We start from the raw sequence: 15992 nt of genomic DNA, 5'->3' as shown, positions 1-15992 counted from the left end.
TCCCTCTTGAGGGGTTCTTGCAGGAGCTTCAAGGAGAGTAAGGGCTCTGTCTAGGCTGCCCACACAGAAATCCAAGCTTTTCCTTCAGCCCATGTGCCCAGGGAGCCCTGTGAATTTGTCAGGCCTGAAGTTCCACTTTTCACAGAAACCGAGGCCTAGGGAGGGAAAAGGAATGGCCTGTGGCTGATAGCCAAACTGGGACCGGGATGGCTGGTGCCTACGTCACAAAAAAAATCTAAAGACCAAAGGGCGTCTCTCCAGGGCAGAATGACTCCGGAGTCCTAGAGGTAGCACATCTGAGTTCTGTGGCATGAGGCCACAGAAGTCCCTCTGGGAGTGACCTGAGGATGCCTGAGCAGGGTCCTGAGCTCTGAGGGAGCAGGGAAACCTAGGTCTTCCCATAGGAGCACCCCACAAATTCAATTGTCTCTTGACTTTCCTAGCTTTCCTCCTCGCTGGAGCCAGCAGGATACGGCCTGTGGTTCCCATTTTGCTGATAGGGGGCCCGCGTCCCAGGGACAGGGCGGGACCCATCGGGGACCTGGCAGCAACTACTCCCCACCATCTCGAGCCCTCTTCCTCTGTAGCTTTTGGACAGGGTCAGGCTTGGCACAGACATGCCTCTCCCAGCCTTGCCCAGCTGGATAGCAGGCAACCCACCAGCTACCAGCACCCATACATCTCAACAGTCCCTCTCGCCATCCTGTGGGGAAAATTGAGGGGGAGGCTCAGAAAAGTCAAGTGGCATGGCCTAGGGCACACAGCCTCCTAGTCCCTGGTCGATGGGATTTTCTGCCCTGTTGCAGTGCCACATAGAAAAAGAACTTCCCTTAGATGACTGTGAGTATTTTAACCTTGTCTCCAATTAGATGAACGTGAATTAAATGTACTAGCTGTGTCTGTATGGCACTTGGGAGCCACATTTACTGTGCATGTTTGTGTGTGTGCATATGTGTGTCCACGCTAATGTGTGTGTCTGCATGCACACGTGTGTGTGCCTGTATGTGCTTGTGCAAGCTGCCTCCTGGAGAGAGGCGAGTCCACTGGAAGAGAGAATGGGATCCAGCCAAAATATCCTGTGTGTTTAGACTTAGTTGGGCCCAGAGAGCACCAACTTGTTGTGGCCTGTAGGCCAAGCAGTGAGAGGAGAGATCCAGGGCTCCTTGCCTCATCCTCCCTGACAGGGGCCTCATTCTGTTGCTTTTGGGGGTGGTGGCTAGGGCACCTGTGGGCTGCTACATTCCTGGCACCTTTGTTCCTGACCTAACCTGCCAGCAGATGGGCTCTGGGCTCCAGTGAGTACTGGCTGTGGAAGGAGTGCGGCTGTGCAAAGTGCGGCTCCTGGCCCTGCACGGTTTCACAAGCGAAAGGGCAGCGCCCCACCCCACAGGGCCAGCCAGGGCCCGTTCTGGCTGCAGAACCACCGGGTTAATGATGAAGCGGCAGGATAGGGTTAGGAAGCAGGAGGCAGCGGGCTCCAATTCCAGGGTCTGTGAAGACTGGCCTCTCCTCATGAGGCACGAAGGCCATTTCCGACACAGGTGGGCCACCCCTCCTCCACACCCTGCGTCCACGGGACCTTGACAGAGACCCATCATGACAATGAAGTAAATAGCTCTGTAGGATGTGCTTGTCACCAGTCGAGAGGGTGTGCTGAGGTGCACGCTGAGCCCTGCTCTGCCCGACGTAAGATGCCACAGGGCAGGGTAGAGGTGCCGGCAGATGCCATGGGGCCCTCCGATGGGAACCGGCTTGACCAGTGCCCTTTGGGGCTTGAGGAACAGGACCCCTGCCCACGAGGGAAGGAAGAGTCCCTAGAGGGCGTCAAAGGCCCCAAGGCTGAGTTCCTGGCGCCAGGTGGCCGACTCTGTGAGGGTCCAGAGAGACAGCAGCCCCTGCACGTTGGGCCCTGGGAGGGATTGATCCGGTGGCTCAAGGCATCAGAGAAGCCAACTTTCAGGACTTGGGAGGACACATATCCCAGCCCATCCTACTGTGAGAGCTGCAGCTCCACCAGCTTTTTGGGTGCAGCTTCTGCTTGCATGCCCCCGAGGATGGGAGGCTCAGCATCTGTCCTGGCAGCCCCTTCCAGGTGAGGCAGTTCAGACTGGGAGAAACTCTCCCTGGGGCTGCTGCCTGCCCTGGGCCATCCCCGGGCTGGGCCCAGCTGGGATCCTGGAGCCAAGCGTGAGTGGAGGAGTGAGGCATCTTGCCACCCTTCACCTCCTGCCCTGGAGCACACTGCTCCCTAATGAGGCCCATTCTGCAGCCCAGACCCCTTGCAGCCTGGCCCAGGCCAGGCCAGGGAGGCCAAGCCACGGCATTCTGCCTTTTCCTCAGCCAGCCCCACCAAGTGTGGAAGGGTCAGGCCCCTGACACCTGTTCCCTCTCCCAGGAGCCAAACTGGGATCCAGCAGCCTGCTTCTGCGGAGACGTCCCTCCTACCATCCCTGCCACCCATCCTATAACACCCCTCTGACCACTGCCTGGCAGGCTGCTCAGGACCCAGGTCTGGCCTTTATAGGCACTTGTTATTCCCCCAGGGATGGTGAGCAGGGCTTAGGGGCGCCCCCCCCCCACCCCCTCGGACTGCCCCTCCAGCCTTTCCCAGGCTCTGGGTTCACAGCCCACCCTCCTCCGGCCCACATACATGCTGCTCCAGTCAGGAACTGGCAACCAGTGCTTGCCCCTCAACCTCTGAATCCCCTCCTCCGTCCTTGCTTCCCCTCATCCAGGAAGTGTGCTCTGATTAGAGGCGCTGATGGTTTCACCCCACCTGGCGCTGCCCAGGCATATGGCGGGTCCAGCCCAGGCCGCGACTGGCAGCGGAAGCACTCACCTTCCACGGCAGCGAGCTGCCCCACGTGCTGCTGTTCTCGGGCCTGCAGCGCCGGGCCCTGCATGAACAGCTCCGCGCCGCCCCGTTTGGAGCCCAGCCGGTTCACCAACTGTAGGGCAGACAGCAGAGGCCCACTGAGAGCCCGTGGCTCCCCAAGGGGCCTGGGCAGTCTCTTTGAGGCTGTACAGGCCAGCTGTAGCATGGGGGGCCCACCATGGCTGTTCCTAGAGCTGCAGAGCCTGACCACAGGGAAAAGGGTACCAGGCGAGCCACTGTGTCCCCAGCACTGACCAGGAGCTTCCTGTGATGGTGGGGACACTCTCTGCTCTGTCCAGTGTAGTGGCCATGTGGGCTCTGAGTACTTGAAATAGAAGTGAATCTTCACCTAGAGTTAACTTTAACTGATTTAAATTTAAATCACTGTGTGTGGACAACAGTGACCGAAATGGACAGCACAGGTCCAGAGCTGACACGGGTCCATTTTTTCCCTGAGAGTTGCCATGGGGAGCAGGCACCACACGTTCCCCCTGAAGGCTGCCAGCAGCAGCAGTAGCTAGCAGCCAGGAAGAACCACAGCCAGCACACACCTCCCCCAGACCATTGCCGGTCCCCCCGGGCCACGAGGACTGAGGAGGCTCCACCCAGGGCCCGCCTCCTCGGTCCCTGTCTTCTCAACATGGACAGTGGGTGACAGTGGTCTGGTGTCCCCTCATCATGGATGGTGGGTGACAATGGTCTGGTTTCCCCTCTCTCATTGTGGTCAGGAATGGTGGTAACCAGGCAGGATCCCCAAGACAGGTCCCGTCAGCCCCCTCCCCCTGGGTCCACCCTCCTCACCTCACACTCATAGAGGCCCAGGTCCTCCTTGCCAGCTGCCCGGATCTCCAGCACCAGCAGGCCGCTGCGGGGCTCACTCAGGGTCTGGTATTTGCCCCCAGGGGTCAGCAGGGTCCCATCCTTGTACCATCTAAAGCCAACCCCAGGGGTGGTCAGGTGGGGTCTCCCCAGGTCCCCCATGCTCAGGACCCTCCCCTCACCCACCCCGCAGATGCAGATGTCCTTACAGAGGACATCCCTTACATCCCTCTTGGATGCCACCCACCCAACATCCTCTGTCCTCGCTGCAGCTAGAGCTGTGTTCAGAACGTGCTGCAGCCCCATCGTGCCCACTTCTCATCGGAAAGGCTGAGTTTCTGTGTCCATCCTACCCCAACCCAGCGAACAGGCTGCCCACCCTCATTTTTCAGGCAGGCAGGATGGCCCCAGGGCAGGCCCACCTGCCCACCTCCCCCCTAGCCCCAAGCTGCCTGGCCCACCTGATCTGAGGGTGTGGGACACCTTTGATGGTGCAAGTGATCTGGGCATCTTCTCCTTCCACAAAGGGCACTGCCCGGACCTTGTTCACAAACCGAGGCGGGACTGCAGGGTCCAGGGAATGTGGGGAGAGGGGAGGGAGAGAGAGATTGAGAGATGGAGAAAGAGACAGAGACACAGAGAGAAAGAGATAGACAGATAGAGAGAGACACAGAGACAGAGAGATGGAGACAGAGGAACAGAGATACAGGGAGACAAAAAGACAGAGAGAGACAGAGACAGATAGAAAGAGAGAGGCACAGAAATGTATACAGAAATACAGAGAAAGAAACAAAAAAGAGATGGAGGCAGAGAGATGGACAGATAGAGACATAGAGATACAGAGAGAGACAGAGACAGAGAGAGACACCATGACAGAGCAGGACCCCACCCCCACCAGCGAGCACCCCGACCTCAGTAAGACGTTCACACCCACCCCCTGACAGCTCCATCCGCAGGCCCGTGCCCCCCCATGAGGGCTGATACCCTTCCAATGCCCAGAGGGTGGGGCCTGGGCACTCACACTCTGGCCTCCCCCCAGGGCTCACCTTGCACCAAGATCTTGCCCAGGGTGCTGGCATTACCAGCAGCACTGGCTGCAAAGCACATGTACTGGCCAGAGTCGACAGCAGTCAGGTTGTCCAGGATGAGGGCACACGAGCCATCAGGGTCTTCAATGAGGATGTGATGAGGTTCCACCTCCAGTGGCTTCCCATCTGGAAAGGAGAGGAGGGCCGTCACAGAGGGAACCCCATCAGGGACAAGAGACTGGGCCCGCCTGGGGGTCACAGTCGCAGGGTTTGATGGAGGAGGCTGCCCCTATAACACAAGAGCCAGTGTGGGTTCCCTGCCAGGGGTCTAGCAGGCCAAGCTGACCTGGAGCCCTGGATGGACACGTGGCGCACCGCCCCCCATCTACTTCCCCAGACCTCATTGGGCACAGTGTAGCCTCTTAAAGGCAGGCTCTTAGCTGGAGGCAGGGGCCGGGCTGGGGGACCCAAACCCAAGGAGAGGATATCTCCTTCTGATAACCAGACCCTCAATCACCTCGCCAATGATTCTGCAACTGTCCGGCGGCCTCCAAGGTCCTGACCCCACCTAGTAGACATACTCGGACACCACCCATTTCTTTAATCACCCTCATCCAAATGCCCATCTAACATGTCCAGCTGTAACACATTTCTTTCCTGGGAGAGGGATGGTGAGATGTGCATCTTTCGCTACAAAGAATTCTTTCCTCCATAAATATGTAAAATTTCATAGATGAACACTTTCCAATAGCTCTGTACTTTCTGAACAAGGTTGTTTAAGTTATAACAGTTCATAAGCAGCATCTTGACTTCTGATTCACAGGGAACCTTAAGAAACAACTTAAAAATATATCCCCCCAAAGGCCTCCAGCTGCCACCTCATTTTTCTGTGTCCCTGTATGATAATTCCAGGAAAGAGTTGTTCTCACTCTCTGTCTCCAGGTTCTTCCCTTTCCATCCTTTCCCAAACCCACACCTCTTGGCTTTCACCTCACACACAAAACAGCCCTTGGCAAGGCTACCGGTGACACTGTCAATCTGTGGTCAATTCTCAGTCTTCATCTTGCTGTCAGAAGACAGTTCTCCATGGACTGCTGGCATTCCTGCACAGTCAGATCCTCTGGGCAAAGACACCTACTGCCAGCACTGACACCCCAGGAGCCATCCAGGGCAGCAGAGACAAGCCCTCACCTTCCTTCCCTATGAGACATTTGCTTGTCTTCCAGGGCCATAAGTCACTTCTCGCTCTGGAGGAAAGGATGGGAAGATGTGCCAGTAGCCCCAGAAAAACTCGGCATCTCCTAAAACTTGGGGGTTCTCTCTTGTGGTAAAACCCACTGCATGAAGCTGACATCTGGTCCCTGGATGTGGAGATCAAGACATGGGCAGCCCATGCTGCTTTTGCTGTGAGAAACAGCCTTTGTCTCTGACCTGGGGTCTTGTGTCTTTTGTTTGTGTCTGGCTGGCAGGCTGGCTTGCTGGCTTGCAAGCCAAGAAACATCTCAGACCCTTCACAGTTTCTGATCTGCAATTTTGGCAGCAAGGAAGGGATACCTCTCAGAGACACAGCATCCCAAAAGAGAAAGAAAGTGGCCCGTGGGCCAGTTAACAGAACATGAGGGAGGTCCACGGGAATCAGTGGTGAACATACTGACCACACTTCATGGTCAGCTGGGCAGGAAACAGCTATTTGCTGTGAATGGCGAGAAACTGGGCAGGTGGCTGCAATCTGAGCACTGAGAAGTGGGTTCAAAGACAGACACTTGGATAGTGCCTTGGTTGATGTACTCTTTCCTGGCAGCAGGGACATTGCTGGTTCAGCCTCAGGTCAGCCCCACTTCCCAGCAAATATTAGAACTCATGCTGAGTCCCAGGAAGGTTCCATTCCCTTCTTATCCCAGTCACAGAAACACACACCTACACTGGGTGCAAAGAGAGAGCCATCACCAATCCTGATGGGCAGAATGCAGGCAGGAGCAGGGCTAGAACTCAGGGATGAGAGCCATGGGCACCAATCACGTGCAGGATTCCTTTAGAGTTAACAGTAAAGGATCTCAGTGTTTGCTGTGAACCCTGGCTCGGGACAACTCCCTGATATAGACAAACCTCTACGGGGAACCATCAATAGCTGGCACATGGGCTCATGGCACCTGGATGGTGTCTCGAATGCTGGTGACACACTGGAGAAGGTGATCCAAAGAGATGTAAGTGCTTCCTGACAGGTGGCCCTGCCTCCTTGGAGAACTCACTCAGCCCTTATGGGAAGACCCAGAAAGAGGATGGGAGATGTTACCATGGCTCTGGGCCAGTGGAAACCCCTGCTAAGTGGACCCCATCCAAAAGGTCACCACCATGCAAGTTAAACCCCAGCCAGGCAAGGGGCACAGAGCCCCTCAGAACAATGTGATATGGTTTTTAAGTCAAGGGGTCCCTGAAGCTAAAACAGATGGGATCAGTAGTGCCAATCTTGCTGTCCCGTTTAGGGCTTTGAGTGAGCCCAAAACACTGGATATTACTGAGCTATGGAAGTGTGTCTTGTTCCATCCCTGGTCCCTTCCTCCTCCTCCACCTTCACCTCTGTTTAAGAGAAAAATAATCAGAAGTGGGCCTTCGTCTCCCTGTGCCCAGAGGAACCAGAGCCCCTACATGCCCATCTGATATGCCAGGCACCTCAGGCAGGGGGAGAACTTAGATTTTGATGGCTCTGCTGGACACAGGCATCTGATTCCACTGATGGGATGTGAGCAAGGTCCCCAGAGAGCAGGAAAAGTAATGTCACCTTGGGGTCAAGTCAGGGTGCTGTGACTGTGGCTTCTACCTCTGGACCCTGATGTTTGCTGTTTGGAATTCCCTGCTCCACACAAGGGTGGGGACACCCTACACTTGGATAGGTGGCTATAGAGCACGTAACCAGCTCCAGCCCAGCAACCTATCCCTTCCCAAGATTGCCAACAGAACCGCAGGAGGAGAAGGGAAGTTCCAGGCCTGCTGGGTGATGTGAAAGGAGCCAAGGTAACGAGAGAGGCCGAGTCCAAAATCAACAGCCAGAGAGAGTGGTGGCTGGCAGGAGATTGTCACCAGCCCAATCCAGTCACTGGTCCTGTGGCTCCAGCTGACTTGGACAGGGTGGCTGTAATAGGGTCTGCTGTGCAGGCTAACAGCTCCTGGTGTGAGTCCTGGGCATTGCAGCCACCTGCTTTTCCTTCCTGCTGGCATGCAAGGACCAAGACCAGAGGTCCCTGCATTCGCATGGGCATGATCTCTCATACACATCGCTGGTGCTCTCTGCTCCCTGCTGGCTGCCCCTGGGTGGGGGGAGGGGGGGCATGGTGGATCAGGACTTGGCCCTCTCCCCCGACACTCAAGCTTCCGCCAAATGAATGACATTTTGCTGACTGGTGAGTCTGATTTCTCCTGCCAGATGTTACTTTTCCTGGCAAAGGTTATGTGCTCACTGACCTTGAGATGTTGTGAACGCCCTGGCTATGTGGTTTGACACTTAACAGGCTATAGACAGGTGGGTTGAAGACACCCTTCCTTGGGTCCATGAACCGTGGAGGCAAAGTGAGGCCACTGAAAGGGCTCCCACCAGGGTTCCTGTGTGGAGCCGTTGCACTGCACGTGGCACTGAGCTCCAGTGCATGCCAGACAGGGGACTGCCAAGAGAGAGGCTCTGAGGTGAGGGGGGTGCACATCACTTGGGGTGGACCCCCCATCTGGCAGATGGGTGCCTCTCAGGGCCATCTGTGGTGTTTCCAACTGTGATGCTGCTTTAGGTCGGTGAACCGCCAGCTCTGGCCACACCACATGGCTGTGTATGCTGCCTGGAACACCTGCAGTTTGAGAACCTGTGTCGTCTGTCACAGAAGCTGCCCAGCAGGAATTGACCGTCTGACTGTCCCTTGCTTCCTCTACTCACTGGACACAGCTGTCCTCAGAGGGGTCAAAGCCTGCAAGCTGCTCACAGGGTAACGGTCAAGATGAAAGGGACAGTGGATTGTCTGGATACAGTTGGGAACCTGGGATCCCACTCTGACTGTTCCTGGGCATGGTGCATCCCTCGTTCCCCTCAGACGCAGCCCGGCGGGCACACTTTCCTGGGGGCAGCCCAGCTGAAAGGTGGCGGCTGAGAGGCTCATTCTTACTTCTAAATAACTTTTATGGAATGGCTTTGTCTCTCTGGACCCACCGTCACAGGTGAAAGTTTTGGGTGTGAGAAGGGGTGGCAGGGAAATGGAGCTGCACTACATATGGGTTCTGTGAGGCAGCTGGGAAGGGAGCTCCACAGAGCCCAGGACCCCACAGATTCCAGAAGGATGATCCCCAGGCTGCTCCGGGGGACCAGCTGCTGCTCCACTGACTCCGGCCTGAAGCTCTGACAGTGGGACTGGGACGGCCCCTCTTTCGTGTCCCAGCAAAATGCCCCTGCATGTCTTCTCCAGCCCCATTCTTAGCCATTCGTGGGTGAACAAATGCCCCAGCTGGTTTCGAACAAGCAGGACAGGAGGACTGACTTCCCTGGGACAGCTCCTCCAAAACCAGGACTGGACTTGGCTACTGGGACTGAACTAGGGATTCAGGATTTACCTGCCAGCCCGGAGGAGGAGACCTACCTGCCAGCCAGGTGAGGCCTAATTAAGAGTATCTTGGTTTACCTGGGAACCTGGACCACGCCAGATGGTCTATGCCACACTGTGATTTAGGGTGGGCGCTTTAGGCCGTACTGCATCAGCTTGACCTCAGAGGGGCCAGAGATTGAGGTCAGCCATGCAGGTAGTCAGCCTACGTGAATGCCCCAACAGAAACCCTGGACAACAAGGCTCAACAAGTGAGTGTCCCTGGTTGGCCACACTCCGTGTGACGGCACACATCTGTGCTGACAGAAACAGGCATGTCCACACAACTCCACTGGGGGGACATCTGGACCACACCTGGATCCCCAACTGGACCCCACCCCTTCCCTTTTACTGCAGTAAACCAGAACCCTGAGTGGAACGGCTCTGCTGAGTTCTGTGAGTCCTAGTGAATCACTGAACCTGAAGGTGGTTATGGGACCCCCAACCTTGCAGTTGGTGTCCAGTGAGAATGGTCTTGGGCTCCTGAACTCGGTGTTCCTGGGGACCCCCAAACTTTGCGGTTCCCATCACACACAGAGTCAGATCTGAGACCCACACGGCAGCCCTCAAGGCCCAGCATTCCCCAGCCTCATTCCCCACTACACCTGCCTCAGCGCCTCCCCCTCCCCTGTCCTCCTGGAGCCTCACTGCCTATTTGGAGTTCCTCCAACATGTCTGCATGATGGCTACTCTCTGCCCTTCACTCTGCCTTTTCTATGGCTGGTCACAAATATTACACATTTGTCTATGTGCTTGTCATCTGTCTCCTCCCCTAGAAGGTCAGCCTCCTTGGACAAGGTTGATCTGCCTGTTCACTGCACCTTCCCTGCACCTGGAATGGTACCTGGGCACTCAGCACAAACATGTCAAATGAGAGAGCTAATGAGTGAGATTCAGTGGTGGGCAGAGCCACTGCGTCAGAAACACGATGCATAGCTAAGCAGCCTCCGCCTCTGCCCCACCTCATCCGCCTGTGCACACTGGCCAGCCTGTCTTTGATTCAGGAGCAGGCAACTGGAACAGGAGGCCTGTCTCTTGTGTCCAGACCCCACCCTGGATCCCTGGCCCCCTGCCCAGCCTGATTCCCTCTGGGCAGCTCTTGCTTGTTGCAAGATCAGAATCCACTGGCCCCCAAAGGCCTACCTTTGTACCAGCTCACAATGGGCTTGGGTGTGCCCGTCACACGGCAGGCCAGTTTGACTGTCTCGCCCAGCTCAGCCGTGCAGTCGGCCAGCTCCTCTTCAAAATCCGGGGGGCCTGGGGATACATATGCAGGGCCTAGAGCACTTACCCGTCCCCTCAGGTGCACACCTGGCAGGGCCAGAGCCCCATGACCAAGGGTGTGGTTGCAACAGATACCATCCCTTGTGAGCCTTTGTCCATAGTACCACACTAGGGCCTGGATGGGCATTAGGGTGAGTGACACAGTTTGTCTGTATACTGGGGAGTGGTAGGGACTGTGGAAAAAGAGGGCATGTTGAAATGGGATCCTCTCTCCTGTTCTAAGCGAGGAAGCAAAACCAAGTCTTCTGGGCCCTTCACATCCCTAATACAGTCTGGGCACCTGCCTTGTGCTGGAAAGCCCTGAGTGAACCTCGAGGCTCCCCTCAATTCTGGTCAGGGCCAGCCCTACACTCTGACTAAGGGCTCCCGAGAGGCTGGGCTAACCAAGGGTAGAGTGAGTCACTTGCCCCAGAATCGAGCCCCTTCCCTTGTGCCTGCCCAGGTGGGGGCAGGGCGCCAGAGCTCAGGACCTGCCAACCTGGGTGCCCCCAAGCCAGACAGCCAGGCTGAAAGGTTCAGCCTCCCATCCAGCCTCGCCTCATGAGCCCAGGCACTCACGCCACACGGGCAGGGCCAGGCGCTGCTGGATGCCACAGATCTCCTTCACCCAGGAGTTCTTGGTGATGACCGTCCGCGCCTGCAGCAGGTACTTGCGTACTGAGTCCTCCCGCTCATGCCAAACCTCGAAGGCACGGTCATCGCCCTCCACCTTGTCGTTCAGGTCGATGTTGCTCAGCTGTGGGGGGAGGACGCAGGCTGACTGCCCAGATTCAGGCTGAGCCATGGTCACCCAGGACAGGGCTGCAGGACCGGCCACCAGCCTCCACCTGCCCGCACATCCTGCATGGCCTCCCTCTGCCCACCCAGGCTCCGCTGGCACCCTGCAAACCTTCATCATGTTCCGGAAGACGTAGCTGAAGGTGTCAGTGCGCGAGTCCCGCCTGGGCTTGCAGACCACCAGGTGGTGGCGGAACAGGAAGACATGCCGGTGGTGGCCCTTCCACGGCATCCGCGCACCCGGTGCCCCCTCCCACACAATGAAGTGGCCCTGGGAGAGCGGTGAGCCTGTGGTCAGCCAGGCCCAGCCTGGAGACCAGCCCTCCACAAGCCCTGGCCACCTGCCCAGGCCCTCCACTGCACCCGCAGCCCCAGACCTGGCGGATGGGCTCGCCTAGAGCCTCCAGGGTGCCCGGGTAGTTCTCCATGAGCGACACGTGCAGCTGGTTCTCGGCACGCTGCGGCAGGGCCGACACCACTGCGTAGGCCTGCTCTAGCAGTGCACAGTTCTGTCCATTCCGCGCCTTGTTGCGGATCAGCTCCTGGGGGAGACTGCGGGTCAGGGCGAGACCTGGGGTGGCTGGGCACGGGGGTGGCCCCGCAGCCCCTGGCCAGCCCTGCCTACCTTGAGGAGGGCCTGGTACTGCTGGACCCGCTCCACCGGCTGCTCCAGGAAGTGCTGCAGGGACGGCGGGGGTGGCTGCGAAGGATCTGCGGCTGACAGCACCTCCTCAGTGTATTTCTGTGGAAACCGCAGGGCTGGGTTCAGGGCGGGGGGGGCACAGCCTCCAGATGGCTTGTGTCCCCAGAGCCCCAAAGCTGGTGGATCGGGGTCCCACACACAGACCCTCCTCCCCAGGTGGGCCCCACCGCTGCCCCAGGTGATGGCCAGTGTCGTTGTCTAACAGGTGAGCAGAGCTTGGGGTTGGGGGGGGCCCTGCCCGCTTTTCTAAGCTAGGGGCCAGGGGGCCTGGGCAGGCTGAAGTGGGGCCTGAGCAGGGTCAGGGAAGATGATCTAAGAGCTGGAAGCCAGCATCAAGCCTGGTGAGTGGAGGCAGGGCTGACGGGCAGAGGGGCACCTTGTAGAACTCCTGCACGGCCATGCTGACCATCACCGACTCAGCCTGCACTCGGCCCACCAGGAACTCCAGATACTTCTCAAAGGCTGCCTGGTTCTTGATGAAGCACATGGCCACGTCATCATCCATGTCGCAGCTATGCAGCTCCTGTGAGAAGCTGCCATGGAGGGGAACAGTGGTCAGGTGAGGGCTGACATCAGGACCCTCACCCACGACCCACAACCCAGCCCCAAACCCTCAGGTTTGGGAAGAAACAGGCTCCTGCCCAGGGCCGGGTTCCTGTGGATGACAGTGAGTGTTCTGGGCTGTGAGGACCACGCATATGTGGTATTTCAGGGCGTGCACTTATGTGCAGGTGTGCAAGCACGTAAGGGAGTACGTGTCTGTGGGTGTACGTGTATTCGTGTGTGTGCCATGTACATGTATGCCCACATGTGAAGGGCTGTGTGTCCATGTGCAGGTATGTGCATGTACTTGTGTGTGCCCATGTACGTGTGTGCGCACATTTCTGGGGTATGTCTGTGTACTTGGGTTGCAGTGGGTAGGTGTGCCACAGGCACTTCCGGGGATAAGCCAGGTGCACGTGCCTGTGTGCCTGGGGCCATGTGTGTCCTTGTACAGGTGTGTGGTGCACCAGTGGGTGAATCAAGTCATCAAAGGTTCTGTCTCTTCTCGACTCCTGACCACTCTCCTGAAGTACAGCCCTGTCGGTACATGCATGTGCAAGTGTGAGCATCCACGTGTGTATGCACATGTGTGGTGTGTGTCCACGTGTGTGTAGGCATGTGTCGTGTGCATGTATGACTTGTATGTGCACACATGTGTCTACACATGTGAACGGTGTGTCCAAGTGTGTGTCTAAGCATGTGCGTGTGTACATGCGTGTACACACAGACCGGGGAATAGCCTTGAGGCCCACCCTGCATGCCCACCTGCTGTGGAAGTGGCTGATGTCCTGCACATTTCGGAAGATGACTGCCTTCTGGCTGGCCACGGCCGTGGGCACGTGGGGGCAGCGGTCCAGGTACTGCATGTGGTGGTTCTGCAGGAACTGCAGCTTGCCCACAAAGGTCTGCTCCGAGCTCAGCAGCTCCCGGATGATGGAGCTGGGTGGGGAGACAGCCATGAGGGGAAGACCCAGGAGCTTAGCTGCTGAACCGGGCACTTCCAAGTCACGTGCATCCTGTTGCCCACTTTCAGAATGGGCCTGGAAAGCTGGTGGAGGGAGGGCACCCTCACACAACAGGCAGCCCCACCACACGAAGTTTCCAGGCAAGGTCCCGCCGGCTAGAGGCCAGCCCCAGGGGATTTGCGTGTAATTAGCATCTTGGAGTCCCCCCACAGGAACCCAACTTCCCACAGCTCTTGCCTGGTGGTCCCTCACCTCAGCCTCGTCTTGTACTCATCCTCCGATACAGCCTCCCCGGGGAACTCAGGGGCCTCAGCTGGCCCCCACTCAGGTGACAGCTGTTGAGAGACAGGAGAGGGTCATAGACAGCCTGAGCACTAGCCTGTCCTTCCAGGGCGAGGCTCCCACCTTCATGGGGAAGCGGGGTACAACCCCAGGACCACCCTTCCAGCCATCCAGGTACCTTGAGCCGCCTGTCCAGGTAGGCAGGAGACACCCAGCCTTGCCGAGAGAGGCTGGACTTGGTGGGTTTGGTACGCACAAGCCAGCGCAGCGGGTGCGCCGAGTCCAGCACCTCCACATACTGGCCCTCCCGCAGCAAGATGGCATCCTGCTCAGCCCCCAAGGGCAGGTAGTCAGCCGTGACCACATAGATGTCAAAGATCTGGGGGGGAAGTCACTGAGTCAGACCTGGAGAGGGGCCAGTGGGCCTCCCAAGGCCCCAGGCTACAAGGCCTCTGGAATTAAGTGGAGAAGAAGCAGCCATCCTGAGATTCCATGAAGTTCTAGAACAGGCCCAACCCATCTCTACTGATGGAAATCCTACCGGGAGTGCCAGGTGGCCCACCCCAAGGGGACAAGGAGGAACCTCTGGGGTGCTGGGGGTGTCCTGGGTCACAGTGGTGATATTGGCCACTCAGGTGTGTGCCCCACACCTCCTCTGCCCCAGCTCCCCCGGCCCCCTACACCAACTCCACCTTCACCCTGCCCCCGACACTCTCATACCCCCTTGCCCACCCTGCCCCACCCCTCCCCTGCCCATGCACCTCTCCCCGGGAGTCTCCATCCTCGGACCCTGAGGATGACTCCTGGACGCTGGAAGAGGGGCGTGACCGGCCATGCCGGGGGGACGCGGACGGCGTCTTGGACTCCTCATCGCTGTCACCTCCAGGCACCTGCAGTGTGGCTGGGGGACACAGGGCACATGATGCCTTCGAAGGGCCTGACCCCCATGCCGCCCTCCCATGGGTCTACAGGGCATTCATGTGAGGAGGGGCCCCAGTCCTGGGGGCTCAGTCACGGCCACCCCTGGACCTCACTCCATCACCAGCTACCCTTACCCTGTGTGATCTTGGCTGACACCATCTCTGTGATCTGCGAAGTGAGCTTCTTCAGGAACTCCTCCGTGCCTACCTCGGCCAAGGACAGGTGGCCACAGGCCTCTGCTGCCGGGAGCTCTCCTGGGGGCCAGACCCTAGCTCAGCCAGCCGTGTGCTCCACAGATGTGCCCAAACACCCGCCTCCAGGCCCATCCTGGGCTTGGGGGTCAGAGGAGCCAAGGGACGCACAGACTTGGGCCAGAGCTGCCAGAAGCAGGGAAGGCTGACCACGACTAGGGGTCTCTTTGGCTCAAGGGCAACTGAGCCAAGGTGTGACTTAGGGGACCACAAACTCAGGGATGACAGTGGGAGCAGCAGGTGGCTGTGGGGAGAGCAGGCAGTCAGGGGAGAGCAGGTAGCCAGCATGGTTGCAAGGTGGTGGGCAGGGGCAGCTAAGGGCAAAGCTGGGTAAATGGTCAGGCTGGGGTTGGAGCTTGGAGCTGTGGGGTCCCCAGTGGGGTTTGTGCCACCTCCATTCCTATTGGCCACTTGGCCGCTGGTCTGGGAAGGGGCTCAGAAGGGACGGAGATCACAAGGAGCTCAGCCAGGAAGTATAATATGAGGGCAGGTTCTGGACACTGAAGGCAGGGGGCAGGACCCCCAAATTGTGGCCCGAGGGCTGGGGGGCCAGACCCCTGGCAGCTGTGGTTTGATGGCTTCAGGTTGACCTTGATGGAAGTGGGATCCTTTGCAGGTGTGAGGGGATGGGAGGAGTTGCTGGGGTTAAGGGGGAATGAGGGCGGCTTGGGATGGGGGCAGCACAGGGAAGGCAGGGATGGGTAAATTAACAAAGCAGGTCAGTGGAGAAGTGATCCCAAAGGTGGGCAATGGGTACATGGGGTGCACAGCTCCCTCCTCTCAACTTCCGTGCAGACTCAGTATTCTCCATAAAACAATTTTTTAAAGATGCCAAGGTGCTGGGGCCCTGTGCAGGTGGCCAGGAAGTGGCTGGACACGTCAGGGGGCAGGCACACTTAGAGACTGGGAGTAGGGGGACCCAGCTTGG

The 15992-nt window shown here is 58.0% G+C and overlaps 1 protein-coding gene across 5 annotated transcripts in view; it reads right to left on the bottom strand.

The window, feature by feature from the left end:
• The window catches only part of OBSCN (obscurin, cytoskeletal calmodulin and titin-interacting RhoGEF), a 196057-nt gene that overhangs the window by 20456 nt on the left and 159609 nt on the right, over positions 1–15992 (bottom strand). For all 5 annotated transcript variants that reach the window (XM_059917953.1, XM_059917957.1, XM_059917955.1 and 2 more), the window contains 15 exons: positions 14948–15067; positions 14654–14793; positions 14071–14271; positions 13863–13945; positions 13411–13584; positions 12479–12635; positions 12025–12141; positions 11777–11941; positions 11512–11670; positions 11181–11358; positions 10482–10595; positions 4741–4908; positions 4156–4258; positions 3677–3806; positions 2840–2948 (listed from right to left, as the gene is read on the bottom strand). In XM_059917953.1, the coding sequence (XP_059773936.1) occupies positions 2840–2948; positions 3677–3806; positions 4156–4258; positions 4741–4908; positions 10482–10595; positions 11181–11358; positions 11512–11670; positions 11777–11941; positions 12025–12141; positions 12479–12635; positions 13411–13584; positions 13863–13945; positions 14071–14271; positions 14654–14793; positions 14948–15067 (2118 nt within the window). The remainder of the gene's footprint in view (positions 1–2839; positions 2949–3676; positions 3807–4155; positions 4259–4740; positions 4909–10481; positions 10596–11180; positions 11359–11511; positions 11671–11776; positions 11942–12024; positions 12142–12478; positions 12636–13410; positions 13585–13862; positions 13946–14070; positions 14272–14653; positions 14794–14947; positions 15068–15992) is intronic.

This window comes from Balaenoptera ricei, chromosome 3 (genome assembly GCF_028023285.1).
Source record: "Balaenoptera ricei isolate mBalRic1 chromosome 3, mBalRic1.hap2, whole genome shotgun sequence".
NCBI lineage: Eukaryota > Metazoa > Chordata > Mammalia > Artiodactyla > Balaenopteridae > Balaenoptera > Balaenoptera ricei.
The sequence above is the reverse complement of the archived record's forward strand: the minus strand, read 5'-3'. Positions and strand labels throughout refer to the sequence as shown.